The sequence below is a fragment of the Dama dama genome, chromosome X (genome assembly GCF_033118175.1).
Source record: "Dama dama isolate Ldn47 chromosome X, ASM3311817v1, whole genome shotgun sequence".
Classification (NCBI taxonomy): Eukaryota; Metazoa; Chordata; class Mammalia; order Artiodactyla; family Cervidae; genus Dama; species Dama dama.
The window spans coordinates 66153579-66172946 of record NC_083714.1 but is presented as its reverse complement, the minus strand read 5'-3'; the positions used below and the strand labels follow the sequence as shown (position 1 = coordinate 66172946).

General features: G+C 34.8%; 1 protein-coding gene across 1 annotated transcript in view; it reads left to right on the top strand.

The window, feature by feature from the left end:
• The window catches only part of DIAPH2 (diaphanous related formin 2), a 964220-nt gene that overhangs the window by 513521 nt on the left and 431331 nt on the right, over positions 1-19368 (top strand). The window contains exon 23 of the mRNA XM_061136610.1: positions 5051-5180. Within this exon, the coding sequence (XP_060992593.1) occupies positions 5051-5180 (130 nt within the window). The remainder of the gene's footprint in view (positions 1-5050; positions 5181-19368) is intronic.

Genomic DNA, 19368 nt, shown 5'->3' with positions numbered 1-19368 from the left:
AAGTACTGTGTTGAAATGTGTATAGTGAAGGAACATAGCAAAGGAAGGAATAAATTATTCCTTAGCGGGGTCTTCAGAAAGGAAGGAGTACTTGAGTACTCTTGAAACTTGAGTAGGTATTCACTTGGCAGATAGAGTAAAGAGGAGGAGAGTCTATAGAGAGCCAAGATGTACAAAAGCACAGCGGCGTGACAGTGAATGGTATGTTCAAGCAGTTGTAATCAGACTGAAGAGAAGGGTAGGTACCAGAAAGCAGCAGGGGACACATTAGAAAGGTAGGCAGGGGTCAGCTGAGAAAGGGCCGTAAATGCAAAACCAAGAAGTTGGTATGATTTTCTAGTAGCTGAAGGGAGACTTTGCAATGGAAACTTTGAATGGGTTCTATTCCTAACAAAATAAAACATTTAAAAACTAACATTTGTGTGGCAAGGTTAAATGAACTGAAACAGTCTGGTTTAAGAGCAAAGGACACCTGAGAAAGGGAGCTTTCACTCTTTGAGAGGTGTTATACAGAGGATAGTGACCAGTTATTTTCAGTTTCCAGTGACGACAGAGCAAGAAGAAATAGGCTTAAATCTCAGGAGAAGGGAAAATTACCTATAGAAGGGGTCCTTCGCAGAAAGATTGAGTGTGACTGACATAGATGATTAAAATGTTGTTGGCTCAGGCACTCTGGATGTGTGCTGCCTTCTGTGTGTTCAGTCCACCTGATTTCAAAAATAGGGTGAAGACCGCAGGTTTTCAGGCTCGAATGACAGGGTTCAAAATAAATCTTTTATGAGGCAATTGGTTATTCAGATATTTTGCTATCTCCCTAACTAAAGTTTTGGAAATGTATTTGAACACATCACATATAAATAGTATCTTTCTTAATATAACACTCCTGTTTATTAGGGGAAAAAAAGAATGGTCAGAATTTGCTAGAGAAATGTGTTCATCTGTTGCAGGTATTTTGTATTCGTGTACCATTTCAGAAAGTTATTAAAGATTAGGTAGATACAGTTAATATAAATTCAGTTATTAATCTTTATGTGTAACATTTATTGATCAGATGATTATAATTAAAATCACTATGTGGTTTATTAACTGGCATTTAATCAGTGAATATAGTGAATTGCTCTATTTTTATTGCTATCATTCACTGATAACTCACTTTATTAAGATATTATAAAATGTTTTTAGCTTTTTCAAATAATTCCAATTTCTGGAGCTACTTGTCATTATATTGTTTGAAAATATGTACAAGACAGAGGATTATAGGGTGGCCATTTTGTTCATCCTTTTGCATGTTATACTGAGTTAACCTGGTATCAAAACAAAGTCAATTTTATTTATTAGTAAACTAACCCAAACACTTTGGAAGTGATTTTGAACATACTCAGGTTACCTTTAAACTACCCCAGGAGATGTCTATAGCTATCAAGTACACTTGGAAGAGCAAATTATTGGATAAATGCCTTTAGCCATTAGAAGTGATGAAGGTGAATGTTCTTAGCTGCCTTCTGTACTTGACATTGAACCATTCAATAAATCCTGAGAGACGATGGCTAATGTGTGGATGGTGTAGACACAGTAAGAGACATTGAAGACCTGATAATACAAAGTAAATATACTTTAATATGCAAAGATGCTTTGCCCTTATGTTTTAACATTATATGTTCATTTTTAAATGATTGGTCTAAATGTCATGGACATAGAGAAAAAATTTTAAAAAGACCACATATTTGTCGTGACTATTCCCTACCAGTTTGAAACCACAAGATAGACTGTTGGTGTAAGGTTATTTAAAAAATAAACATTTCAGTACAGATTTAGCAAGTCATCTCCCATACCAACTGAAATATTTCTCAGCTTGACAAGATAGGCATATGGCCATCTTTGTCCATGCCTTGAAGGCAATGTTAGAATTCTAGAAAAGTCATGCAACTCTGTTGACTACTCTTTCTGATTCTGATAAAGATATTTAACTGAAATGTTATGCTTCATTTCTGAGAATTCTTAAAATTAAGCACTAATAAGCATGCTTGTCAAAAAGGGAGTTTTAAAATCACCCACAAGGTTGCCATACGAGCACAGTGCTATTTTTCTATTCTTGTGTTTTCCTTTCCAGTATTGGCTCTGTGCATTTTTGAAAAGAAAATTGATATACTTCTACAGTGTGGTGTCCTAAAAAATTGCATGGGTTTTCATTGTTGGGCTCTGTGTTTGTCTCTCTGTGTGTAAATAGTTTCTCTCCATAGATTTCATAAAATACAGATCAATTTCCCTTCCTTTTGGAAGATGTGCTGTCAATTTCTTTAAGTACCTAATGTTTTTCAGTTCACCTCAGTCGCTTAGTCATGTCCGACTCCATGTGACCTCATGGACTGTAGCAAGCCAGGCTTCCCTGTTAATCACGAACTCCCGGAGCCTACTCAAACTCATGTCCATGACATCGTTGATGCCATTCAACCATCTCTTCCTCTGTCATCCCCTTCTGCTCCTACCTTCCATCTTTCCTAGCATCAGGGTCTTTCCCAATGAGTCGGTTCTTTGCATCAAGTGGCAAAGTATTGGACTTTCAGCTTCAGCATCAGTCCTTCCAGTGACTATTCAGGACTGATCTCCTTCAGGATGGACTGGTTGGATCTCCTTGCAGTTCAAGGGACTCTCAAGTCTTCTCCAACACCACAGTTCAAAAGCATCAATTCTTCGGCACTCAGCTTTCTTTATAGTCCAACTCTCACATCCATACATGACTACTGGAAAAACCATAGCCTTGACTAGACAGACCTTTGTTGGCAAACAAATGTCTCTGCTTTTTAATATGCTGTCTAGGTTGGTCATAGCTTTTCTTCCAAGGAGCAAGCGTCTTTTAATTTCATGACTGCAGTCACCATCTGCAGTGATTTTTGGAGCCCAAAAAAACCAAAATCTCTCACTGTTTCCATTGTTTCCTCATCTATTTGCAACAAAGTGATGGGACCAGATGCCATGATCTTAGTTTTCTGAATGCTGAGTTTTAAGTCAACTTTTTCACTCTTCTCTTTCACTTTCATCAAGAAGCTCTTTAGTTCTTCTTCACTTTCTGCCATAAGGGTGGTGTCATATCTGAGGTTATTGATATTTCTCCCAGCAATCTTGATTCCAGCTTGTGCTTCATCCAACCCGGCATTTGCATGATGTACTCTGCATAGAAGTTAAATAAGCAGGGTGACAATATACAGCTTTGATGTACTCCTTTCCTGATTTGGAACCAGTCTGTTGTTCCATATCCAGTTCTAACTGTTGTTTCTTGACCTGCATACAGATTTCTCAGGAGGCAGATCAGGTGCTCTGGTTTTCCCATCTCCTGAATGATTTTCCACAGTGTGTTTTGATCCACAGAGTCAAAGGCTTTGACTCCTTGTCAATAAAGCAGAAGTAGATGTTTTTCTGGAACTCTCTTGCTTTTTCTATGATCCAGTAGATGTTGGCAATTTGATCTCTGGTTCTTCTGCCTTTTATAACTCCAGCTTGAACATTTAGGAATTAAAGTAGTTTGTAAGAAACAACAACAACAAAAAAGAAAATGTTTATTTTCTTATTGCTTGAAGTAGCCAGCAATCCTCTGAAAGGGATGCACTTTGTGAACATATAACCCTGTAATCTCAAGAAAAGACCTCTCTTTTGGAAAGTGAACATCCTATTGAGTCTTCACAGCTGCGAGCCTGACTTAAGACAAATTGCTCTTTAGGTTTTTGTTGCTTTTTGTTCTTATAGCTTATTATTGAATTGTGCCATTTTAACTTTGTAGTACTTAAAAAGTGTTTGGTGCATCAGCATAATAATGCGAAATTTTAAATATTTTTCCCTGCGTTGGATAAATAGTAATTCCAGAAATCCTAAAAGGAATCATTGTGATCACTTGAATTACCAGCATCATGACTCCTATGGCTGTTTGTTTTGAGACTTAAGACTAGCATTTATTTTACGTTGTTTATATCATTGGACTCTAACAGTTGTTTAAATAAACTGTAACACAAAAAGTATGGACCTGATTAAGTAAATGTGATTTTTTTTTCCTTAGCCACTAAAACAATAAGGATTAAATTACTCTGTAATTACCTAAATATCCTCCAAGCCTTTTCATAAGCCTGTTTGTAAAGAATATTCATTTATTCTAAACAGTAATCCTTAAAGCTAAAACCTCCAAATCAGTATGGACATCAGTGGACAAACCCATCATCTAAGGATTATAGAATTAAAACATCGAATAGAATGAGAAAACTTGATACTTCATGCCATATTTGTCCTTTGTTTCTAAGTAAATCCTTGATTTCATTTGTACTTAGTCTTGTATGACAGTTATATTAAAGAAAACACTTAGATTCTCATTACAGATTTTTTTTGTCCTATACTTTGAGGTTTTTTTTATCATTCTAGCTGAAACATCTCCTTTTTAGTGTCTTTGAAAAGAAGATACAATGTGTAAGCAGACAAATAAAATTTGACATATTATTATGATTGTGTGGTCAGATTCTGTTTATAAATCAGCTTAAAAAACCTTTAGTTATTCTTTTTTGATGGCCCATGCAAGTAAAATAGCATACAATGCACTTGCTCTTTTATTTTCATTTGCATAGATGATGACTAGAAATAAATATAGCCTCATAGATGCATCCAACTTTTAAGAGTATATTTATGAGATAATACAAAGACCAAAATGCTGATGACAGAAACACACATTAACTTGGACATTATTATCAGTACTTAAGTGGTTCTTCTTTTCTCATGAAAAGAATAGTTCACTTTGCCATCATGATTTAGACATTTTAAGAAATACAAATGAAAGTTTATTATTATTATTATTATTTACATTTTGGGTCACCTTTCTCTCCTGAAAATGAGTTCATTTTAAAACCCAGCACCTTGTTACTAGAGCCCAGTGGGAACTACCCTAGACATTAAAAAAAAGTTTTATTAATTATAATGAATTGAGTTCATTCATTCCTTTGTTTCACTTCTTTAAGTAAAAGTATACTTATATTGCTGAAAAATACTAAAAATAATTATCATTATTCCATTTCAGATCCGAGATACTAAATCAACAGATCAAAAGACCACCCTCTTGCATTTTCTTGCTGAAATCTGTGAGGAAAATTACCGGGATATCCTGAAATTTACTGACGAACTGGAACATGTAGAAAGCGCAAGCAAAGGTAATTGATTTATAACTGGTTTGAAACTACATATTGCCTAAATATTATATTTTAAATGGTAATCTATAGCATTAATCATATTTTTTGTTTGGTTACTGATATAAGAAAAGCAGGAAAATAGTTTTCCTTAGTTTGTATTTGACAACATAGTATATTTTAATAACCTGCTTTTAACCTACTTTTTTTTTTTTTAGCCATTCTAGGTTATTGAAGCTTTTGTATCTCTGATCAGATAGTATGTTTGTTCATTCATTTCATAAAACTTAAGTGTATATTGTTTGCAAAAGAACCATACTGTGGGGCTGTTGGTAATATCAAAATGATTGTGAGATAGTTCTTGCTAGAAGGCGTTTAAAATCTAGAAGACAAGACATATATACAAATACTTTATAAAACAGAGATGAATATGAGAAGTGCTACAAGAAAATACACTGTAGTTTAGATGAGAGGGGAAATACTTTTGAATGGATAGTTAAGTGAAGGCATAGTATAAGAGGCCAAAAGTGTGAAGTATGAGAATTAGGATTTTTACAGACATGGAAAAGGAGAATGCTGTCTAGAGAGGCAACAGTATCAGCAAGGCACAGTCACGGAATGTGTTGGGATAGGTGAAAACATCAGTGAGGAAGAAGAAAAATGTCTCCAGACTTTAATTTGAACTGATTAGCTTTGTTGGTTAGTAAGTATTTACTTTTGCCAGAAGTTGAAAAGTGAATGAAAGGAAGGATCAAGGAAATATCTTTTTGAAATCAAACAATAGATGTGGAGTACATTTTTCCTCTTGGATCATAAAAGCAATAAAGCTCTTATTTGAAATTACACTATGATGATTCCACTTCTCTGCAGAAGGAAATGGCAACCTACTCCAGTATTCTTGCCTGAAAAATTCCGTGGATAGAGGAGCCTGGGGGGCTTCAGTCCATAGAGTTGCAAAGAGTTGGCTATGACTTAGCAGAGCAGCACAGTTCCACTTCTCTATAACTCTGAGGACTTTCAGTAAGGACTCAAAAGCATATATGTTATCCTGAGTTTACTACAAACCATATACACTGGTTAGTGTCCTTTGAAGTAGAAAAAAAGTGTGTCTGTAAAACCCAGAATGTCATAAGTATAATATTGTTCAGTGGCCAGTAGTCATCTCTGCCATCTTGGTATTGTTGATCACATCCTCAACGTTTTTCTCTAATGAAATTAATGGAATTTCTTTAACTCCTTTAATTTAATGAATATTATAGTTGTTACTTTTGTCTTGTTAGAGGAGAGTAATTATAAGGCTACCTATAATCCCTCCATTCTCAGCCAAGTATGTGTTATACTCAGTTCTGTTTGCTACCTCTGGGCTTTTGGCAAATCTTTACATAGTTTTATTTTACAATCTCACCAACTTCTTTCTTCCTATCCATTTTAAGAGCAAAACCTCTCTGATATATTTTGCTTATTTCTGCTTTCATGTATTCATGAAATGAATGTCATTGTATTCAAAAGACTGTTGCAAGAAATCTTCCTTTCTTACTGTTTGGGCTTCAGCAATCCCCTGTCAAGTTATTGTGACTAGTTCTTTTTCTTTCCCTATAAAATTTAGACTCAGAGTTCTCAACTCAAGAAGTTCTTACATACATTCCACTTACTTGCATCCCCCTTTCATTTCCTGCTAGTTTTCTTTCAGTGTGCCCAGACATAGTTTCTCTTGAGCCATTTTTATTCCTTTCTGATAATGCCAACTCTGTGTATCATGCTACATCCTGTGCCTCAGACTCTCAAGTGCCGTGTTCTCTAAGACACGTAACATTTGTCAAATCACTGTTCGGCATACATTTCCTTATTTTTTTTTTTAATGTGTTACTACTAAGCCCTTATTAGAAAATATTTGTGAAATTAGACTGCAAGAAAAAAACAGAACGTGGTGTGAAAGGTCAAGCCAATTTCTTCTTTGTAGTTAAATACTTTCCCTTGGTGCTTAAGTTTAGCATGTTTATTTGCTTAATACAGATTTCAGTCCTGTTTGAATCATATTCTGTCACCTCCAATACTGTGGATATAGCTAGCATATCTATATTCAAAGCCAACCAGCAACAATAAAAGTAGGTCAACACTATATAGTAATTATTTTCTATAATTATGGCCTATCTCCTTGTGAAATTACTGCTTATACAAAGAAAAAAAGTACCTTTCTTTTTAAACTGGATTGGTACAGGAAAGTTGAAACTAGTTAATGATTTTTATATTATTTTTATATTTTTCATATTTAAAGAAAGATTGTATGACTACTAATATCTATCTTTTGTGTTTTCTGTTTTCTTCCTACACCTTTGAAAATCCTGAATTTCATTTTTTATTGAAGTATAGTTGATTAACAATATTGTGTTAGTTGAAGCTATACAGCAAAGTGATTCAATTATATATATGTGTATATTTTTTCAGATTACTTTCCATTATATGTTATAAGATATTGAATATAGTCTTCATCATATAAACCCTTGTTGTTTATGTTTTGTATATATAGTAGTGTATGTATGTATTCCTCCCCCTTCTAGGTTTTTTGATTATTAAAACCTGTGTACCTATTTTAATAGAATAAGGGTCTCTTCTGTCTGGAATAGCAAGTAAATGTATTTCAGCTCATTACTTAAGGTATATACCTCAAAGTAACTGACAAAGGGAAAAAAATTACCTTGAAGTGAAAAGAAAACTAAAAGTAGGAAATATGTGGGATCCATGGAAAAATGTATCTTGTAACTGCCTTGGTTCCTTGTAAAGCTAACCTTCTAAAATTTATGTGCATCTTGAATGATGAAAGGCGATGGTATAAACTTAGCATATTTTCCTAGAGCTCTGTAACTCAAAGATATTGGGGGAAACCACATCATTTTTACATAAAACAGATATATGTTATGGAGTGGAATGCAAAACTCACATGAATTTTTAAAATAAAACAGATGACTTCAAAGAAATGTCACACTTGCTGCTTATCCCTAGGGGAGCGTATTCAATCTTCTCTTTCATTAGGGGCACTTGGGTGGGTAAAGTTTATGAAGCATTGCCTAAAGAATCTGAAAGTGGTTTTGTTTTGCTTTGGTTTCACTTATTTATCTATTTAGTTATTATTCTAGGCAGGGTGGAGGCAAGCAGGCAGAGTGAGGGTTGAGAGTGCCTTCTAAACAGATCACCTCATCACTCTTATGAAGTTGAATAGTACATTGTAATTTTATTACCAGGGGGATTAATAAAATACTATTTCTGTGGTCATTTTCTTCTAGGTTAAATGATAAATCTCCAGATCCTCTCCTTCATGTTTGACATACCGATGAGTCTTTAGAAAGAAAAATAAAAGTTGTTGCTATAGAGAATCTAATGCCTGTAAAATACTGAAAATATATTTGATAAATCACCATTACCTTTCCCCCAATGACTAATTTTAAAGATTTTATATATAGAATTATACCTAATAGACCTATAGATCTGTTGTCTAAAGCATTGCTAGTTTGCTAGACCTAGTTTATAAATCCTGTATTGTTTTCCCCCCTGCCCCCTCTTCCCGTGGCTATCACTATAACTTTCAGCTTTGATGATTTTTGTAGTTTGATTTAAAACCTTAGTGTTTTATAAGTCAGCTCCAGGGATTAAAGCAAAAGGATTAGCAAAACTTAATTAAAGCTATTCCATTCAAGAACAGAAAATAATATTAATATATTTGAAGGCACTATTAATCCTAAATTTTTGCATAAATCCGAAATGGGTTTCCTTTCAGTTAAATTAGTACCATCGTATAAGATAAAAGTGGGTTAAGTTTTCTATAAACAGTGCTAGTTTCCTATGATTTAAATCCACTGTTATAAATTTTAGTGACCAACGATACCTTTTGCTGTCTGTCATCTTTCCATGTCAGATTGGTAACTCTGATTAGCTGTTTATCCATTCTGAATTCTTCAGAAGATTAATAATGATGACAGTTTAGATTAGAGGAAATACTTTAGGGGAAAAAAATCTATCAAATGAAGAAAAAGAAAAAAGTAAAGTCATAGAGTTTAAAAAGTTGGGGGAATGAGGGAGGGGAAAAAAAAAACTGGAGGAAAAAAAAAAATTCCAAAACTCCAGAGCTGACAGAAAGTTTAGATTTAATCTAGTCCCTGCCAAAAGAGACCCAAGATGGCATTTAGTCAAAATTCATCATTTTGCAGTTGAACAAACTGAGGCCTAGAATGATGAAGGTATTGCCCACAATCACACAGTCAATGAAAGTTTGCAGACCTTTTGTCTATTATTTTATCACATACATTTCAGTTCCACTTTAATTCTTTTGTGGTCTAAAATATACAACAGAGATTCATGTTTACATATTGGAAAACATGGAGAAAATCAACACTAACCAAATAAAAATTTACTGGAATATAAATACCACTTCATCTGTATCGTGGTCCAATTTCTCTAGCCCCGTTTTGACGGAATTACCCTTTCCTTTCTCTGAGTCACAGCAGCACTGTAGCCTTATTAGTAATACAGCACCTACCACATTTGCATTTTTGTATTTCATGTATTCTTCTCTCTATACCTCCTAGGTTGAGTTCGTAAGTGCCAAGGAATATGCCCCGTGTGTCCCAACAGACTCAGAGCTAGCACAGCAACTCAGAGAGAAATATATACGCTCAGAGAGAAGTAACTGTTCAATAAATTTATTACATTGAATCTTTGTGTCTCCTTTTAGTACACATACATTTCAAAATATGGCATTTTGGGAAGTTGGCAAGTTGAGAATAGCAACCTGAAAATTTGTTTACTCTAAGTACAAGAGGAGAAACAAAATAAGTTGAAATAAAGAGAACACCAGGGCTTAACAGTATTTCCTGGCCCATGTTTTACTTTTTCTCAAGGAGAAAGTTAAACTTGGAAACAAGCTTTTAATGGAGAAGATCAAAACTTATGGTGGCCAAAAACTGTAAAGGTTTATGGTGAACAGTAAGGATTAAAAGTCTCATAGGAAATAATGGCAGCCAAATGTCTTAATGTAATATCTAACTAACTGCTGAAACTTCTTTTGTTCTAATGGTTGAAAAAAATTACTTTCATAGTGTCTACTAGATATTTTATTGAAAAATCTTTTGAGTTATGGAACAAAACCCTACTGTGTTTAATGCATTCAAGGTACAGTGACTAATAGAACCCAAGATGTATGAACCCATAAGATTTCCAAACAGATTTAAACTTTGAGTTTTGCTCTGATATTAGAAGCACAGAATGATGGTAAACCAATGTTACAAAATGTCAACAGGATTGACTTTACTTAGGTATTAGTAGTCTGAGTAAAATCGAGTATGTATCATACTACTACGTCATTTTAATTAAAAAATTAAATTGTTTGTTTAGCTTTATTTGGACTTTTCCTACACCATTTCAAATAATTTTGCTGAATGAGTTGTCTTCTGTCATATTGACACCATAAATATCTTATAAAAATTTAGAAGAATATTAAATTTTAAGTTTTAAGGAATCCAGTTCATAAATTTTCCTCTATGATATACTTCTTTTTTCTTTACTCTCACCAAGTCACCCCAATTTCTCTTAAACAAAGTGAATTTCTTGAAAAGAATTCAAATTATCAGCAGTCCAACACATGCATAAAAAATATATTTTCAACCTGAAATGTCAAAAGGACTTAGGACAGAAAGTCATGTTTTCTTGCTGATGAGTGATCTAATCATTACCAACCAGTGTGTTGAATTCATTACATGTAAACCATCTAATTCATTTTAATTTCTAGAGAAAACTATGTTAAAAATATTATCTTTAGGGAACAGTGAAAGGAAGCAGAGACCATGGTCATTTGGATTTGAGTAAAATGCTTCAATATAAGTCAACATTTTTTTATAGACCTATAGGCATTTGTCAGGGTACTTTAGCTTCTGGAACCTAGAATCTCTGCTGGAGAATTGTATGCATAGCTCATCTGTCTCATACCCACATTCTTGCCCAGCCTGTCTCAGCACCTGCATACTTGCGTGCTCAGTCATTTCAGTCGTGTCCAACTCTGTGCTTCCCCATGAACTGAAGCCAGCCAGGCTCCTCTGTCCATGGAATTCTCCAGGCAAGAATACTGGAGTGGGTTGCCATTCCCTCCTCCAGGGGATCTTCCTGACCCAGGGATCGAACCCAGATCTCTTAGGTCTCCTACATTGGCAGGTATGTTCAGAAGGGCTGGGAGAAGAGGGAGAACTTTCTGTTAGGAAAAATAGGGTTCCCTCTTCTCTCAGCCCTTCTGAACATACAGTATGAAGACTTCCCCAATTGTTTTGGCTTTCAGGGGTCTCTCACTTCGCCTCTTCTTAGTTTGGTCCTTGATCCTATACTCTTTGCATTACAATATCCTAAAACTCTTTTGCATAATGGCTGTATCCTGATGTGATGCTTCCTGAAATAATGTATGTTATCATAAGTCTGCTTTTTCAAGGGAGATGCTAACAGCCTACTGGCATAGTAAATTCAGCTCAGTGAGTGATTTTGAAACCTCCACCTGATCTTCGCTATCTTTAACCCCCGTGAAACTTTCTGGGTGCTTAAAATAACTAAAATATATCTGCAGATATTTAATTCAGCTTTATACATTAGTTGCAGTTTTCAAATTTTTTCTTTAAAAGTAGCAGCTTAAGGCCAAACTAATCTATGGTGTTAGAAATCATTGTAAATTGTTATTTTGAGGGTGGGTTATTGTCTGGAATGGAACACGTGAGGGCCTCTGGGATTCTGGTAACATTCTGTTGCTTGATCTGGATGCTGGTGACATGGGTGTTTTCAGTTTGTGAAAATGCATTCAACAGGTCACCTGTGCACCATGGATGTATGGTTCAACAAGGCATTTTTTAAAAGCCAGTCATTTGTATTTTTAAAATGTGTAATGAGTGATGAAAAGTGAGAAGGGTATTGCATGTAAATTCAAAAGGTCCTCATGTTTTTACCTGTGCTTAATGATCCCATGCATTGTGTAAATAACTGCTTTCAGAGTTGATCTGATGGTTTTGTAAATAATTACTGTTTTTTGGCAAGTTGTATGTCACTTAAGGATTTTATCAAAGTGTCTTTTAGTCTGAGAGTGAATGGATAGGCTCTAGTATTAAAAAGAAAAGATAAATCAAGCACGTTTTCTACCATGTAAGCATTCAGGGTGATCTTTTCCATAGCTGTTGTCAGTATTATGTTGTCTAGTATATCGTTGAATCTTAACATGTCCTGAGCACATGCTGAGTTATAATTTTCACCAAAAACCTGTCATTGCTGTCATTGTTATCATTGTGTCTTTGCTTCAATGTCAGGGAAGAGGATATGTGGAAATATTGCTCATTTTAATCTAATTGTGGATTCAAGCTTGCTAGTTGAAAAGTGAATATTCATACAGCAAATGTTATAATGTGATTGACTCCTGAAGTAAAATACAGGGACATATTTGATGTAAGAGGTTCAAGGATTGATGTTAAGTAGTAATGTCAATATAGAGAGGGAGAATAAGAGAAGAGGGAAGAATGAAGGAAATGAAGAAAAAGCCAGTTCTCTGTAGCCACAGCAGAGTCACAGGAAGAGGCAGCTACTGTCCTGATTGGAGATTCCCTTGTACCACTAGGGGAAATTAGTAGAATCTGGTAAGCAAGATCATTGCAGTTTTTACCACTACCAGTTCTTCTGATGGGTTCATCAGTAAGGATTAACCTGGTTTAGGAATGTGAGGGCTGGGGATTTGGGAAGAGTAAAGAACAGTGTCAGATCTACCTAATAAGTTGCCTCTATTTTCCACTTTTTACATATTTCAAATATGGCCTGAACACAAGGACCAAGTCACAGGGACTACACAGCTGGTGTGATTTCTTGAACTGAACTGGGTCTTTTTCTGGAGTTTGGATTCTGCAAGTTGATGCAGTAAATTATAGTAAATAACAAACATAATATTTTCTTATTCTAATTTTATATGATCCAAACTCCTTTAGAGTATTTCCATGTTAAACAATCAGAATGGAGCTGGCATTTTTATTAGCAGATGCATTGAGAGAGGGAAAAAACTGACTCCTAATGGGAGCTATTAATGATAGCTCTGTGGCAAATAATTCTGGTACAGTCATATCTGAAAGAAACACATGCTGGAAATAATATGGCCAAGGATGAGAATCATAACATATATATTTTTTTGTTTGAACTTTGTTACTATCTACTCAGTGAATGATAGTTTTGCCATTTAACCTCTCAGTGCCTGTTTCCTAATTGTACAATAATATTTCTTAATTTGAAAAATAGAGATGGTCATATTTATCCCTCAGGTGATTATGATAAGAACTAGGTATTCTATATGGACATGCAGTAAGAGAAAAGTGTTATATATAAACAGTGATTTATTATTCAAGCTTTCCAGGTGATTTTGATCAGGTATTTTATGTTTGTTCAGTCCCATTTTAAAAATGAAGGTCAAAATTCACTTATTAAACATAAAGCACTCTGAAATAATGTATTAATATTATGTCATTAATTTTTTTTTTTACATGTTCTTTTACTATTTTCCATCTTGTAGTCTTTAACAAATTACTCTAAAAACATGATTACTTAGGCTCATCTGATTTTGAATCACATCTCTAAACTCTGATGGAATAATCATTACTCCACATTTAAGTGTTGATCACAAAATTTTCAATATTATATTTTTGACATGATATCTTTGTCCTTAGTATGTGTAAACATGGAAGACAAGAAAGAGCATGTAGTTTTATTGAATTTTCTAAATAGTTAAAATTTTAGCTACTTCTGTGTCCCTTGTTCTTTTCATTATAAGAACCCTGAGGGTAAAATCAAAAACATAGTTGAAAAAGATATAACATTTTTATTTGTAAATTTAAGATAAACCAAGAAAGCAATATAAACCTTGGCATACTGTATATTTTAATGGGAACATTAATTAGTATAATTATAAACTCCCAATGAAATCATACAGTTATTAGTTTACTTTAAAACTGTAGTAAACTTTTAAATATATAAAATGGCATTGTTAGGATTTAGGGTTTCATTCAATTGATTTTTCCTTCTGCATTTTCACAGGGAATAGTAACACAGCCTGTGACGATGAACAAAGAATAAATATCTCCATTGCCCACCCTTCTTGAGGGATATGATAGCCAACTAAACACTTGTCTATTTAATAGTATAAAGATTTGCATTGCTGAGTTGCACATGTATGTCCCTTGTTTTAAATATATCACTTTTCTTCAGTTATCTATTCTGTGGAAGTGTGGACATGCTTTAAATTAATTTGGACATTTTTTCATGCATCTTTTACTAGTAGAAATCCCACTGAATAGGAGTTCTTCAAAGGAAAATGTTATCTCTTAAACTTCTATTAATTATTTCAGTTAATATCCCAACTTACTTAGAAATTCATTAGAAATACTTCTAATACATGTGCCATCCATTTGTGCAAATGGTTGTCGTTGTTGTTTAGTCACTAAGTTGTGTCTGACACTTTTGTGACCCCCTTTGTCTGTAGCCCACCAGGCTCCTCTCTTCATGTGATTTCCCAGGCAAGAATACTGGAGAAAGTTGCCATTTCCTTCTCTAGGGGATCTTCCTGAGCCAGAGATCCAACTTAGGACTCCTGCATTTGCAGGTGGAGTCTTTACACTGGGCCACCAGGAAAGCTTGCACAAATGGTACATGGACTGAATGTTCTCAGAAGACAAATGTAACAAAACTGTTCAGCCTCATCAGTAACGGAAGAAATACACTTAAAAGATAATGTGCAAGTGTTCAGCTATTGTAATGACAAAATTAAAAAAAAAAAAAACTATCATACATTCAGTGCTGCCACAGGTGGTATAGGGGAGATACTTATGCATTAATGGCACAAGTTCAAGATGACCTCAATTTTTCAGAAATCAAAGTGTGTCAAGAGCATCAAACTAATTGCAAACATTTGATTTGTCCTAAGAAGATGATCAGAAATGGATACCAAGATTTATGTACAAAAATTTCATTTGTAACATTATTTGTAACACTGAATAATTGGAAATATCTCAAAGAGCTAAGAATTCAGAGAACTAATAAAATGAATTGTATAACATATACATAATTAATATATTTTGAATAAAATGAAGTGTTCAGTGAATTCAATGACATGGTGAATACAAATAATAAGTTAATAATAAATTTAAATGAAATCATATACAATAAGATCCAAATTTTATTAATTATAATACACATAGCAGCAATACATGTTATCAGTTTTTCTGTGTCTCCTCTAGGTATATATAATTGATTATTTTTATTTGTAGTAGTTATGTTCTATAAAGTCATCATAAACATTGAATAAGGGAATATTGAATCATTGCCTCTAAGGGAAATACAGAGTTAGGTTCCTGTGAGCCTCTGGTCACACAATTTTCATCAAGCAATCAATACATAATCTTGTTTATGTGTGTTTCTGTTTAAAGATACTTATTTTATGTATACAGTTGATTCATTAATATTGAACTCATAGCCAATAGCACTATAACTCATGCCCAGATGAAACCTATTTAGTACTCATATATTTTCTCTAAGGCATATCACAGCCTTCTTGCACTTAGGAACATTAGACAGCACTTTAGCACTCTTATTAGGGATCCTTTTAAGAAGCAAAACCACCAAAAACACAAAAATGAGAAAAATGTGTTTACTAAATAGATTGCAAAAAGACACTTGTTTATAGTATGAGAGCTGAAACAAGAAGGCAGAGCATCCCTTTGTTCAACCTCAATTGGAAATGCTCACCCATGATAATTCAAATTTTTTACCATTCTACATGTATGCATGTCTCTGAATGACCACAAAATCACTGTAAGTATAGATGGGGGTAACATATAAATTTTAGCAAGTAGGCAAATTCACAAATAGGGAATCCATAAACAAGGTTCTCATTTTCTTGGGAAAAACAGACAAACATATAATTCAATTCAGTCATGAGTGAAAAAGCAAGATAAGAGAATAGAGAATGACAGAGTATTCGGTAGTATTATGTATAGTTGTCAGGGAGCCTTCTTTGTGGAGCACCTTGTCCAGCAACTTGATTAAAGTGAAGTAACAAACCATGTTCATATCTCAGTCAAGGACATTGCAAGCAGGGGAAACAGCAAATGCAAAATTCCCTGAGTCTTCTAGGTGTATAATGTAGTTGAAGGAGAATAAGGGAGCCAGTGAGTGGTACAGGGAAAGTGATAGCAAAAGAGATTAGAGCTGTAGCCACAGGCAAGAGCGTGTATGATCTTGTAGGCCCCGGAATGGACTTTTGGCTTTTATTCAGGGTCTGACGGGAAACTAGGAGCAGGTTGAGAGTATGGAAATGATGAAATCTGACTTATGTTTAAAAGAATCATTCAGACTGCCAAGTGGAGAAATGGATTGCTATATGGAAAGAGTAGTGGGGGATCAGGAGACAATTGAAGTTGATCAAATGAAGAAAGATATTAGCATCAATTAGGATGAGTGGTGGACCCTCTGAAAAGTAGAGAGATTAAACCATCTGAATTTGCTTATAAATAGGATGAGGTGTGTGTTAGTATGATTCTTCAAAAATGACTCCAGGGGGATCGGGATGGGGAATACATGTAACTCCATGGCTGATTCATGTCAATGTATGACAAAACCCACTGCAATGTTGTGAAATGGTTGGCCTCCAACTAATAAAAATAAATGAAAAAAAAAAAAAAATGACTCCAAAGGTGGTGAATAGAGCAAGTGAAATAAGATGGATTTGCCATCAATTGAAATGGAGAAGACTGTGGAAGGACTGAGTTTGGGAGTTGGGGATATCTGGAGTTCAGGTTTGGTCATAATAAGGTTTTGATACCTATCCGAAAGACAGAGAAAGCTAGAGATAGACATTTGAAAGTGTTCAGGATATAGATAGTGGTTAAATGCATGGTTCCCAGGTGGCTCAGTGGGTAAAGAATCTGCCTGCACTACAGAAGATGGAGGTTTGATCCCTGGCTTAGAAGGATTCCCCTGGAGGAGGGCATGACAGTCTACTCCAGTATTCTTGCCTGGAGAATCCCATGGACAGAGGCGCCTGGCAGGCTATAGTCCCTAGGGTTATAAGAGTTGGACATGAATGAAGCGAATCAACACAGTTAGTGATTAACATGCATGAAATGATATGCAGTGTTCTGGTGTTGAGAGGATCTGCAAGTACACAAAGATTTATCACCCAGATAGTCTTGTATTTTTAATGTATGATTACTTTTATTTACATTGTAAATCTTTAGTTCCAGTATCTTCTAATCAGAACTCTGAGCATATTGAAATTATTACGATAAAAGCATTGAGGAAAATGGACACCTTCTGGTGGCATTAAGAGTCTGCCACCGTATACTACTCACTGTATTTTTTTTATTGAGTTATGATTGACAAAAATAGCATATTTATTATGTTATACAATGTGATCTTTTGATAAATTCATATATTATTAAATGAATAGCATAATCAAACTAATTAACAATTCATCATCTCACAGAATTACCCTCTGTGTGTATGTGTGGTGAGAATATTTGAGATAACTCTTTTAGCAAATTTTGAGTGTATAATACATTATTATTAACTGTGGTCACCATCCAGATTATTAGGTTTCTAGAGCTTATTCATCTTACAACTGAAAGTTTGTGCCCTTTGATCAAAATCTCCCATTTTCTTCTATGCAATATTCACCCAGAACTCTGGTAAACAGCTGTCTACTCTGGTGATATGAATTCAATTTTTTTTTCATTTCACACATAAGTGAAACAAAATATTATTCAGCCTTAGAAGAGAAGGAAATCCTGCCATTTGTAACACCATGAACGAACCCAGAGGACATTACGCTCAGAAGCCAGACACAGAAAGACAAATATTTCATGATCTCAATTATATGTGAAATGAAAAAAAATTGAACTCATAGCACCAAAGAGTGCTATGTGTATATATGTATGTATGTGTATATAAAATTTTCCTGATGCATTCATCTGTAAATAACAGGTTTTTTCCCTGTCTTGACTACTGTGAATAATGCTGTAATGAATATGGGGGTGCAGATACCTCTATAAAATATTGATTTCTTGTCATTTGGATATATACACAGAAGTGGGATTACTGAACTATATGGTACTTCTATTTTTAAATTTTTGAAGAACCTTCATACTGTTCTCCATAGTAGCTGTACCAATTTACATTCCCACCAACAGTGTACAAGGATTCCCTTTTCTTTACATGCTTGCCAAGGCCTCCTGTCTTTTGACTTTTTTATAATATCTATCCTAACCTAGATAGCATATTAAAAAGCAGAGACATTCCTTTGCCAACAAAGGTCCATCTAGTCAAGGCTATGGTTTTTCCAGTGGTCATGTATGGATGTGAGAGTGGGACCGTGAAGAAAACTGAGCACCGAAGAATTGATGCTTTTGAACTGTGGTGAACACTACTCTTTATTTTTAATCAAAAAGGAGAGACTGAGTTGCCTTAGAAAAACTGAAATGATCAACTCTGAGCACTGCATCAAATTTAGAAACATATGTCTTCATGCTCATTGGCTTTACTATTTGAGTGGCTTTTAACTTCTCAGATGCGTGCCTATTACCAGCTTTCTTGTGCTAAATAATTCTTTCCTATTCTTGACAACTAGTTCTTAGAAGTCTTTGTTACTCTATTTGGTGTTTAAGAGTAAATTTAAATTCTCCTCTTTATCCTTTCACCTAATACGTGAATGATAGGTTCTGGTTTTATACAGTAATTGATATAAAAGATGATATGTGTGTGTGTGTGCTCAGTTGTGGCCGACTCTTTGCCACCCCATGGACTGTAGAACACCAGACTCCTCTGTTAATGGAGTTTTTCAGGCAAGACTACTAGAGTGGGTTGCCATTTCCTCCTGCAGGGGATCTTCCTGACCCAGGGATCTTTTGAGTCTCCTGCATTAGCAGGCAGATTCTTTACCACTAGCGCCACCTGGGAAGCCCTATGTATACATCATGTGGTTTGTTATATGGTCCTCCATCATATATCTGTTCTCATGATACCCAGGGCATCATAAAAACAAAAGGGAAACTGAAACAGAGGACTGGGTGGATGCAAAGTTGCTTCAGTTGTGCCTGACTCTTTGCGACCCCATGGACTGCTCAACATGCCAGGCTCCTCTGTCCATAGGATTCTCTAGGCAAGAATA